Below are 12311 nucleotides of genomic sequence, written 5' to 3'. Positions count from 1 at the left end.
CTCAGTTAAGAAGGTTTTATTATATATTTTTTTTGTGATAGCATTTGTTTTTAGAACACAGCAAATAAAGTCGAGGGTCACAAAGTTACTCCAGGTTTGGCTTTATCACACCCCTTACACAACAGACAAGATGTTCACCATATATATCTATTAACAACATAGTGCCAAGAGAAAGCAAGTGTTTACACAATCACTCAGACACTTAAATTATTGTAGAACTGCACTGACTTTACATAGCGGACTGCATTGGAGAAAACAAACTTTTGAAGAGAAGAACAAAAAAAAAAAAAAAACATTTATATGCATACAAATGCATGCATATGTGACGACTTGTATGGATATATAGGTATAGTCATGTATGCGTGAATGTCTGTCTAATGGATAAGTGAGTCTAGCGTTATCATATGCAATATACAATTGCACGTAATTACTGAAATGATCTGGTGTAACATGAATGTGTTATTTTCTTTTTCTGAAGTCCCAAAATCTTTTAAGGCAAACAGCAGATCTAGTTTTGGAGATGTGATCCATATCTGGAGCCATGATTTTAGAACACAGGTCAACACATATTTGGCATTAAAATAGGAATATAGAGCCAGAGTTTCTATACACTGAGGAGGATTGGGGGCACGGATACGAGGAGCCAAGGCAGATGGCAGGACCAAACTAAAATAAATGAAGTAAAAGATTACCTTAAAATTGTGTCAAAGCGGTTTTGGAAATATCACAATACTGTTGTAGTTTCAAGCTCTATTCATACAGTTTAGAATTTAAGCAAATTCAGAATTCTAGCTCGGTCAACATACACCAAAGCAAGAAATGATAACTATATATACAGAATGTGAATGATAAATACAGATTTAAAACAGTCTTTTCTTCTGCTTCTTCCAACTTCTTCACTTTGATAACCGCTGTTCTTTTTAGACCAGCTCTATGTTCCTTTTAATTTGACTTCAGGGTTCACCACAGTTTTCATTGAATTCACCAACATAAACTGATTAAAATACTATAGATGACTTTTGTAGTGTTTAATACAGTTCAGCTTGAAGTCAAATGGGCAAAAAAAAAAAAAAAAAACTTGCTGAGAAACAAACATGAATATATTTACCATAATAACTCCAAAGCTCCTGTCTTTTTCTTTACTAGTAACCATTTAATGTCTGCTGCAGCCCAAACAGGCTTCAGGAGTTTGTCAGGAGGTTTGAAGTGGACCTGGACTTATATATATATATATATATATTTTTGGACAGCCATCTAACATATGATTTGTATCCGGGGCCTGGGCTGTGGGAAGTTAAGAAAATGTTAGTGAGCCCGACCAGTCCAGTAGAAACATAAGGGACATGGAGAAGACTGGAGGGTAAAGGGTAGTGCTCAGCAACAGCCCCCTCCGGCTTGCTGTCCTCCCTGACTGCCACCCATCGTGGAGTTGGTGGCAGCATGCTGGGGTCCAATCTTAATTCCGTTAGCCTGCACACAAATCAAACACACATAAGACACTTACCAACACTCATTTCCATTTCTGATGACAAGACCTCACATAAGTTAAAAGAACTCGTGAAATTGTGGTGACTTTGTACTGTCAGATAAATCTAAATTAAGTAGAAAATACCAGCCCCTGTAGGCCTGAATTACTGGGCCACTTTTGTCGGCACTGAGGCGGGAGAACCTCTAGAGTGTTATTCCAGCGGTAACACAGACACAGGGAAACCTGCCAAAGCTTTAAAAACACACACACACCCAAGCTGGTGGCACTTTCATTCATCACACAAAGGTGTCCTCCACGCCAACTTTTCCCTTAAACGGGCTCACGTTCAAAAAAACGTCAAGCCGTAGTGAGGCTGCGCTATTGTAACATTCTCAGGAAACTACATTGGGCCAAATCTGATTTATAGTGATCTGAGCTCACGTGTGTGCCTTGAGGTTCCTGGCCAGGGTTTCTATCAGCTGATGTGGTTTGGACTCTGTGCCCTAACATTAAAAAAAAAAAAAAAAAAAAACCTTTTCCACCTACTCCAGGAAAATAGCTGCAGTGGCCTCACCTCCATCAAATGGCTTTAACTTGCAAGATGCGAGGAATTTATGTATTGGCTGCCAGCCAATAGAGCGAAACTGAAGGGCCGGAGGGCTTGTGTGGAGCTTTCCCTGGAGTACATCTGCGTTCAAGGCAAGTCATCGTCCTGCCCCTTCCTCTAACTTCAGTCGTACATACATTTATACAATTTTACAAGTATTCACTACAATTACATTCCTGAAAATTTTATTGGCTGTTACAATGCCTGGCGATCACTTGCAAACATGTATAATACTAACAACTTATATGCTCCATTGGCTTTTACTTCTGAATTTGCATAGATTTGAGAACAACGATGTGGCGATTGTGGGAAAACATCACACTAGAATATGATTGGCACACACACACCTAGCTACTGTTGTCAGCAGTAATTTCTACAAAAAATATAGGTAAATCACATAATTTAAGTGCCATCAGCTTCACCAAACTGCAAGTTGAAAAACAAAAAACAAAACTGGAGCACAGTTTTGATTAACATCTAGTCGTCCACCCTAAAAACATTTTTTTTGGGCACCATTGGTTAGGCTGGTCACAGAACCACAGTATTTAGTTTATGGTAAGTAAAAATCATTCTATTATCATTGTCTCTGTATATTAATTAGGCAAACTAGCCAAAAGTTTTTTTTACACAGAAAAAAATATAGATTCACCATTCTGGATAAGGTTTGTTAATCTATATAAAAGCCAATCAAACTGTGCTGAAAGTTTCTAAATCTACCCACCAGACCATACATAAATGGATTTCAGTGCAATGCTACAGGAAGTCCTCTTGACCCAATTATTTTTAACAGCATACAAAGAATGTGCTTCCTTGTCATATGGGTTACCTCGTTGTTTATATCGAAGACTCCCTCCTGGATCTTTTCATAAATTTCCTTGGCTGTGTTGATAAATGCCTGAAACACAAAGAGCCATATTTTATCCTTGTGATTAAAATGCCATCCTTCAACTGCTTAAGCTGATAAACTTTTGAAACAAAAATGAGACCAATGTAAACACAACCAATACTGGACACAAAACAATACAGCGTACTGGAATCAATATATCATGAATAAATTAGATCAGCTTGACATATTCAAAGTTACAGTTTTTACAGTTGATGGTTGGTGCCCCCATCTGGCTGAAAGTGAAGGTGTGTATTATTAGTAAAAATCAAGCACACATTGGACACCCAGAGAAAATATGGCATGGCAGTGTGCAGGGTTACCTTTAAATTTTAAGACCTGCCACTAGCACTTTGTAGCCTAATTAACAGAGCTGCTTTGCTTTTTGGTGCAACTGCCTTTCAGCTCTCCAGAGCCATCAGTCCTCTATGGCTCAATTACCACCGAGAGAGAAAGAGATGGCTGAGCCAGATGTGCGCGCTCATATTCGTGCATGTGTGTCTGTGTGTGGCAGGGAACCTATGAATATGCATGAACCTTACATAGGAGATTGAAACGTCATAAAGGGGTGGGGGAAGGGTCAGGAGAATTCACACAACACTAATGAGACAAATTAATCACTGAGGAGTCTTATGGGGGATGGACTTCCACAATTTAACACCCCCCTATTAGGCCAGCTCTAAACCTTGGTTTAGCTTCTTGGCTTCCACCACAGCGATCCAAAAGTTTTTCTCTCCAGTCTGTGTGTCCCTGGGGAGTTATCTATATGCATGTATGTGCACATGTTTTCATACAAGAAGCCAAACATAAATCACGACACAAGCACTGAAGACCTCTGAGGCACACAAGTGTTGTTTTACCTCTTCTACGTTTGATGCAGTCTTTGCAGAAGTCTCCATGAAGATCAGTCCATGTTCTCTGGCAAAGGCCTCGCCTTCCTCTTTCTTCACCTCTCTCCGTGACTCCAAATCACTGCCATGAAAAAACAGATCAGATTTTAATTCAGATTATACTGGACTGTGAAATCAACTGCCATTCAAAAGATTGGGGTCAGTAAGATTTTTGAAAAAAAATGTAAAAGTCTTATTTTCACAATAATGAGGAATACAGCAAAAACAGTGCTACTGTAAGAAAAAAAAAATCATATATTAAAAAAAAGCTGTTTTTATATATTTTAAAATGACCTTTTTACAGTTTTAACATTTTAACAGAGGTTCTCTACTAGTTCCAAAAGAACCTAAAAGCCACGTCAACTGATACCATTTTAAAAATGTCAAATTTAAACTGAGTAAATGGTGTAAATTTGTGCATTTGACACCAGGGTCACTTTACAAAATGTTTTGTACTCTCATTTCTCAAATCTCATTTACTGTAATTAAATGGCCATGTAGCAAAAAAAATACAAAAAACTGCATAAGCAATTTTTAGCAATATGTACAACATAATAATAACAGACTATTGGTACAAATCATAAAAATAATAATAATGCATACAGACCTTTTATTTCCGATGAGCATGATGACCATGTTAGAGTTGGAATGTTGACGAGCATCTTCTAACCAGGTTGTCAAGTGGTTAAAGGTGTCCCTTCTGCAAATATAATACATCCCCACCACAAATAAATAAACAAACCTAGTAAATCAAACCAGAATAACCTTTATAGAGGACTTCTGAATCTAGAAAAGACAACATAGTACAGCAATGGAGTAACACAGCTTAGCTTGTCTCACCTTGTGATATCATAAACTAACAGAGCCCCAGCTGCACCTCTGTAGTAGGACCGGGTGATTGAGCGGAAGGACTCCTGTCCAGCCTGAAACACACGGAGTAAAAATCTGTTTAGGAGGAACAGCTGCCAACAATGTCCACCGGGGATGTTCGTCTTCACCACAATCCCTCCATGCTGCTGTTGCCCTAGGAACTCCAGCTCTAAAAGACCACAGTGTCTTCTCACCACCGACTCTCCATCTCACAATGCTTCTCTAGAGCATGACGCCGGTCCAATCTGCTGGCCCCCAGTGCATGGACACCGTTCATCGGCGTGCCACAGTGTAAGATGGCCTCTGCTCAACCCAACCCCTTTGACAGCAGGCAAATGAGCCAGGAGCATGTTTTTGAATTCAATAACCCATTCCCCGGGGCAGCTGTTAACATTAGAGTTAATGGAGCCCATTGTGAATAAATGATGAATGACACCGTTATGCCTGCCATCTGCTGGAGTGAGAGGTTACAGGAAGGCCAGACATGCAGATTTCTCCTGTTACTTCATCCAACACTCCCCATCTTCTCCAGCTTGTTGAAATAACCATGAAATAAATTATTTATTATGATACATTTAAAAGACACCCTACAATCCTTGTGACATCATCGCAACAAAACCACAGCGAACAACAACTGCATGATTACCCCTAATTATCCCAATATTTCATTTTTCATAACATTTGACATATAAAGCAAACACTGATGCAATAACCACTGTATCACGGAGATTGATATGTTGTCTCCCTCTGCTGGCCAGAATGATTCTGTGCAGCTGGGACATTTTCTTTCATCAACATTGTTCATGACTGGATTTTCTTATACAAGCAAGACTGAACAAGTCTGCTCCTGAATATGTCAGAATACTGACTATTATACTGGAAAAACATTTATACATTGTGGCAAAGCACTGATCCAAGTGAACTGAAGATTTTAAAAAGCTGTCATTTAAACAAACTCTCAATTACATGGAATCCTCTAAAAAAAAAAGTACTTTTCAAGGTGGCACAGTATGAAAGACATAAAATGTCTATGCGATTCACTGAAATATTTTTATTGAGGACTTTCCCTGTGAAGAGCTGCAGCTGTAATCACAGGGAGAAAAAAAGAGAAAGAAAGCACAGACACACAAAATATGTTCTTCCTTCGAACGTTCCATCCTGAACAAAAAAATGCATCATGGTTTCTTCAGATATTAAGCAGCACGTTTCTAGAGCAGTATACTAGAATGACTTCTGAAGATCATGTGACAATGATGGACTAAAATAATGACTGCTAAAAAAAATTAAGCTTGGCCATCACAGGAATAAGATGCATATTAAAATAGGGAACTTTAAATTGCAACAGTATTTTATAATATTATGGTTTTACTCAACGTAACATGTGACATTGTTATTGTGCCAATCAGCATTGTCCTGTATCTCTAGACTCATTAGTCACATGACATTTAGGTTCAATGTCATGTGACAGCCTGGCAGCAGAACTGAACTCCTATGAGCAGCCTTAGGCATATTGCTGCATTAGCATCTGTGTATGGCCAAATCTGTCTAATCAGGAAATGCACCCTCCCACGAACAAAACCTCTAATGTGTCAGTTTCATATATCAGCCATGGTAACACTCACATCATCAAAAAATAAAGTGCATGAAAAATCTGATGATTTTCAATCTTACCGTATCCCAGATCTGAAGTTTTATCTGTTTGCCATCTATAGTGATCATTCGCGCTCCAAATTCAACACCTGTCAAGACGAATGAAGGCAGAGCTTGATACGTGACTCATGTGAAAGCACAGGGCACTGAACACATCACCTCAGATTTGCATCAACAATACTGATTAGATCTTTCATTTTAAAGCATTAGTGATATAAAACTAGACAACACCGTTATCAAATGGCAACTTTAAATACATTTATTTATCCATGGAGTAGATTGAGCCTCTTCAACCACAGCACAAATTTCACTATTATGTGCTTTCAGAAGGTTTCTTACAAAAACACTTCCAGTGCTAATGAGACCCATTCCTGCCGCTTTAATGAATAAGAGAAAATGTGGCTGGGTTAAAAGTGTCTTACCGATAGTGAGATCATGCACTGGCTGAAAGCGCTTATCTGTAAACTGTAATAATAGGCACGACTTCCCCACACCTGCGAAGTAAACACAGAAGGTCACATGTGAATGGACACAATTAGCCTCAGGCCTATACATCTGCTGTATCCCATTACATCAAACTCATTTGTTCAGGCTAGAAGTAAATTTTTTTTAAAAGTGACAGTTATTACTGTTAAGACGGTTATTACTTAAGACTAAAACAGGCCTTTCCCCTCTTATCTTATTTCCCAACAATGTGCATTAACATACATGGTTTAATTAACGCCATTGTAATACCATCTCATTATTACTGCTAAAATGAATTCGAATTAAAAAAACAACTCATGCACAGAGATCAATATCAGACAAATAGAAAAGACAAAATTAAAATGAAACACATTAGGGCAGATACAGCATCTAAGAGCAATTACCTGATGGACTGATCCAAAAACATCTCTCATATTCAATTTTCCGTGTGCAACGTTAATCGAAAACCAAGCAAACAAGCCAATAAATAAATACAATCTCACATTTATTTAGTTTTTCTGATCACTTCATAAGACATAAGACTTGTTTCTTATTGACAAAATGTCACCAGCTCCATGGATTTGATTGCATATAAAATGAACTACATTCATTGAATGAAGTAAAATCATCAGTTCAAGATATTTTACATTACCATTATAACTAAATAAAGCCATACCCTGAAATGAGATTAGAGGTTCTGCAATGATACGCAAACAGGTTAAATGCTCATGACATTAGGAGGAGGCGTTACCATGAGCAACAGCCGTTGCTAAGCAAACAAGCAGCATTCAAAGAGCACTCACGAGAGAGATGTGTGGAGACCTAACAATGATGAAATTACAATGTGTCACGTGCAGACTCACCTACAACAAACACTACACTCAACCTACAGAACAACAAAGTAACTATATTAGAGTGAGTGAGAAAAAAACAGGCTTATTGATACGCTTTCAAGACCTGTTGTTTGGTCTTTTGTGAATAATTGTGACAACATAAATAATTTGGCAACAGCTGGATGTTATCGCTTCAGTGTGTAATACCCTGTTGTATAAAACCTATGCCACAATGATCACAGCAAGCAGCTGAAATATACAAAAAACTAAAAGGGATAAGATGCTTTCAAATACTAAATTGTATTTGGTTTTGCCTACATGAATGTGTACCACTTTACTAAGAAAAACAAAGCTTTCTCTCCGGTCTCAAGTGAAATGTAAAGTACTAGCACTACTTGTATGATTGCATGTGTGAAACCAGTCATGTGCTTATTTTATTCTCATTTGTGGGTAACTTTGAATAAAAGCTGAATAAATAAAACTAAATGTAGTTTGTCCTAGAAATCAAGCAAAACACCACTTTGTGCCAGATTTAACACTGCAAACTAACACCTCAAGCATGAATACAGACTGTACTAGAAGCAATCTCATGATGCCTAGTAGACTCGCTAGATCAAGTTTCAGATTAGCACTGAATCTGACCCGAGTTGAGCAACATGCAAAGGCATTAGCCTATTTACACATCACTCGATTTACACACAACAACTGCCTAAAAAGTGATTGACACGAACCTAATTTCTCTGTTGTTCAGCATTTTGTCAAATGCATTTGGGACTGAAGAGTTTAAGATGGTTGCTTTTGACTGAGGCACAGTCCAAGGCCTGATACAAAAGGAATAATCTCAGTCGCTCTTATCAACTGCAGGTGGAAGAGTCAAGTTGGGTAAGATGTTGAAATGGAGTGGCTTCAGAACATGCTGATCATCAGATGTTATGGCACAACCTGTACTAAGGCATAGATAGGTGTGAAGAATAAATGGATCCGCGCGAGACAGGAAAGACGTTTCCCAGTAAATTAAACAAACTAACCTATTATTCTGTTGATGAAAAGCTTGTTTAAGCTTATTTTTGCAACACAAAATACCACAGTTTCAAGTACTCCCAAATAAAGTGAGTCTTCCTTATGATGGTTCTGATGTTGCAGGTTTTAGTGTAACGAAATCCTCAAAACAACATTAGTCCTACAGTTGAATCTAGACCTAAATAATGTAGAAATACATTGAGTAGTATAAGATTATTACAGGCTAATTTATGCAGGAAAGAAAATTAGCATTATTTGTGGGGAAAAAAGGTTCTCAGTCCTACTTTTATTAAGTGTCTTTAACTACTATGCAGTTACATTAAAAAATATATATATATTGCAAAACATTTGCTGCTATTGACGTAGGATATGGGTAAGGTTAGAGAGAGGTTTTATGATATGGATGGTGTGGGTTAGCAAGTACTAACAGTGTAATTGGAAAATTACTTACACATGTAATCAAACGTATTTTTGAAAAATACTAATGCAACAAAAACATCTGTGCACGAAAAGTGTGTATAAAATTATACATTTTTAATGGTAGCACATGGTAGTTAAAGACACTTAATTTAAAGTGGGTCTGGAAAAAAAAGACGAAAGCAAAACCAACAGGTAACCTAGGATGAAGTGGATGCAAAATCACAATGGACAGTGTTGGATTGATTTAAACATCATTCGCATTTTTTGAATGGGTTTACCTTATCTATTCTGTAAAACAAAAAGATATGTTTGCATGTTAACTATCTTACAGATGAACAGAAGCATATTCTGCGGTTGCCATTTCTCTTGGGGAGAGGCCTAACGTTAAAGTGACAGAAATCTGGTGAAAACACAAGCAGGCCACAATTACACGGACTTACCAACACCGAAAAACAATCTGTGGGATCCTGACTGATTAATGTGAGGTTTGAGTAATAATACAAAGAAAGGACTTTTAGAGTCATTGCTTATTAAACGTGATTACCCTCTGAAAACGCATGTGAGCCAACGCCATTTTCAGAAAGAGTAACGTTAAATATCTGCTAGCGATGTTGGCTAACTAGCCAGGCTGTTGTGGCCTTCGGTTGGGCTAGAATAAGATACAATCACAGCAAGGCAACACTGAGATAGACGCACTGACCAGTACACAGCATGCTGGGTTTTCGCTCTACATATCATGCTAACAGAAAACAGAGATGCTGCTGTTGTTTTGAGGCAAACAGCTGATGTGAAGCAGCGGTTAGCTCGCCTGCTAGCTCCCCCCACCCAGCAGAAAACAAAAGATCGTGACAGCCTCAAAACCGCTGCCGTGACATGATGCACATGCTTAGGAACTGACTTCATGTATGCAATAATAGTATGGCTAAGAGCTAACGAGGCAGATGGAGAGAAAGGCAGAGAATTAGCAGGCTGTCAGTCAGTCCTCCCACCCTCGCTCCTCTGCCTGAACCACGTCATTGACTCCAGCACTGCGGAAATAAGAGGCTCGCGCTCGCTGCTTACCCGTGTCTCCGATTATGATGTATTTGAAGAGATACGCGTACGCCATGGCCAACCGGTCCTGTATTAACCTTACTAAATTGGCTCCTTGACGCTAAAACCGTAGTGAAAGTGTGTATGATATATGCCTCAGCTAAGCCAGCCCTTTTCGCTCCTCGAAGGGAAGGAACAATAAACACCTCAGCTCCAGCCGGCCTACGTCACACGTCCCGCCTCCGCCACGCACGCAGAACAGGAGAGGCTGACTTCACCGGAAGTTCACTCACCGAACCGCTATGTGTCAGGTCGATGGTCGTTGAGAGGGACAGTATTTCTTTAGACGTTATGTTCAGGGGGTTTGTTTGTTTCATTGTTTTATTTTATAGACTTTACAAGAGAATAATTATCCTTCCAAAACTTAAGACTTTAGTGATGTGTTAACTTGAGAGCGTAAGTGACGTGAGTGAAGTTCAGCATCCCTAACAACTTTGAAACAACAAAGATGAAGATTCTCCCGTTTAAAATCTTAAATTAATCAACCACATTTAATGACATAAAAATGAAGAAAAATGTAATTTATGAAAATGAATGAAAAATGCATTTATTTTCTAATTGCATGCCTATGATGCTTGTCTTTGGATTGTGAAGGAAACCCACACAGACAAGAACACGCTAACTGCACACAGAAAGGCTCAAACATGGGACCATTCTGCTGTGAGGCAACAATATTTCTGGTGGAAATGACAGATTTCTCGCAGGTGATATATGCAGAAATTCATTTTAATTCCACTAAAACCCACCCCTGTAAACTCACATTCATCTCCCTCGACTTTTGCAACACCCACAATTTATCCTATATTTTTTTCAATAATCTGTTACTCTCAGAGAAAATTATATTTTTCTGTTTGTTTTATCATGACTTTAAATGGATAGTTCACCCAAAAATCTAAATTAGCCATTATTAATACTCACCATGAAGTTGGTTCTGTATGAAATGTTCTTCTGCTGTACAAAAATAAAAAGTTATTTTATTATAAAAGATTTTGGGTAACCAAACAGTTGCACTTTACATTACATTTACATTTATTCATTTAGAAGACGCTTATATCTAAACAGTTGGAAGTAACAGTGACTGACTTAGCATGAAAAATAACATAAAAAGTACTTTGGAAGCCAATGGCTACCCTTTACTGTTTCAGGGTGATAAAATGATTTTGGGGTGAACTATCCCTTTAAGGTTACATATTAGTACTCTACGGTAATAATATGCACATTATAGGTGTAGCAAAGGTATAAAGTTATCATTTTAAGGGTACTGCCACAGTGACAAGCTGTTGTATCCCTAAAGGTTTTTTTTTTTTTTTTTTAAGGACATGTCCCCAGCCCTTTTTTTCTCTGGATCTTTGTCATTAAGAATGTACTTTTTTAAGCTTTGTATTATTAATTACATTGAGGCACTGTCCTCATGTAGAAACCTTACCTGGTTTACAACTGGGAATGTTGTCCCGGGCACTGTGATGAAGAGGGCTCAAGGTCCTTTCTACTATAGCCTACCCTTTGAGTCTGGTGGAGAGGGGGTCCACCCATGAAAACATAGTACCAGGCTGTGTAAATAAATAATAAAACACATTTAAAATACTAATAGGTTTATGAATCCTGAAAAATAAACAGGCAATGAGAAGATGCTTCTGTTTTGACTTTTTGGATTTGTGGTGAAGTACATTTCATTAATTTAATAATATATATCAAAAGAAAGTGTAAAATCTGAAACAAGATAGAATTTCATGTTATAGCTTACTACAAAGCATTTGCATTTGTTCTTAGAATTAATAATTTTCAGACACAAGCAAAGAATATTCTTCAAAAAGAAAAAGTACAAACACAATATATATTGTGAAAGTGTGGTCTCTAGAATAATTTTTATCACTAACACAACAGTACTTAATACTTCACATTCACCATAATTTAGGATTTCTTTATTGTCCTAATTTTATCCTATTTAAATGATTTTAGTATACAGATGCAAATAATTGAACTGTAATTTTTGTTGTAAAAATTACTGTATAGATTTATGTACCATGTAATTGACTTAATTCACATTTGGTCTTAAAGGAATAGTTCACTCCAAAATTTAAAAATTTAATTTTAATCAAGCTGAGGCCATCGT

The 12311-nt window shown here is 37.7% G+C and overlaps 1 protein-coding gene across 1 annotated transcript; it reads right to left on the bottom strand.

Moving 5' to 3' along the window:
* Nucleotides 1-10374, bottom strand: LOC113117049 (ras-related protein Rab-2A-like). Its single transcript, XM_026285437.1, has 8 exons — nt 10169-10374; nt 6791-6862; nt 6390-6457; nt 4689-4771; nt 4456-4548; nt 3819-3930; nt 2902-2970; nt 1-1470 (listed from the first exon to the last, which is right to left on the bottom strand). Exons 1-8 carry the CDS (start codon nt 10212-10214, stop codon nt 1375-1377), a joined length of 639 nt encoding a protein of 212 aa, XP_026141222.1. The 5' UTR covers nt 10215-10374; the 3' UTR covers nt 1-1374.
* Between the last annotated feature and the right edge of the window lie 1937 nt (nt 10375-12311).

This window comes from Carassius auratus, chromosome 2, assembly GCF_003368295.1.
Source record: "Carassius auratus strain Wakin chromosome 2, ASM336829v1, whole genome shotgun sequence".
NCBI lineage: Eukaryota > Metazoa > Chordata > Actinopteri > Cypriniformes > Cyprinidae > Carassius > Carassius auratus.
Note: the sequence above shows the minus strand (reverse complement) of the source record. Positions and strands in the feature narration are given on the sequence as shown.

Excerpts from the sequence above, each read along its gene's own strand:
- LOC113117049 (XM_026285437.1), bottom strand. The coding sequence starts at position 10,214 with ATGGCGTACGCGTATCTCTTCAAATACATCATAATCGGAGACACGG. Across the intron at positions 4,549-4,688 it reads TTAGTTTATGATATCACAAG|AAGGGACACCTTTAACCACT; the intron begins GTGAGACAAGCT and ends TTATATTTGCAG. Across the intron at positions 2,971-3,818 it reads CTGCATCAAACGTAGAAGAG|GCATTTATCAACACAGCCAA; the intron begins GTAAAACAACAC and ends TTTGTGTTTCAG.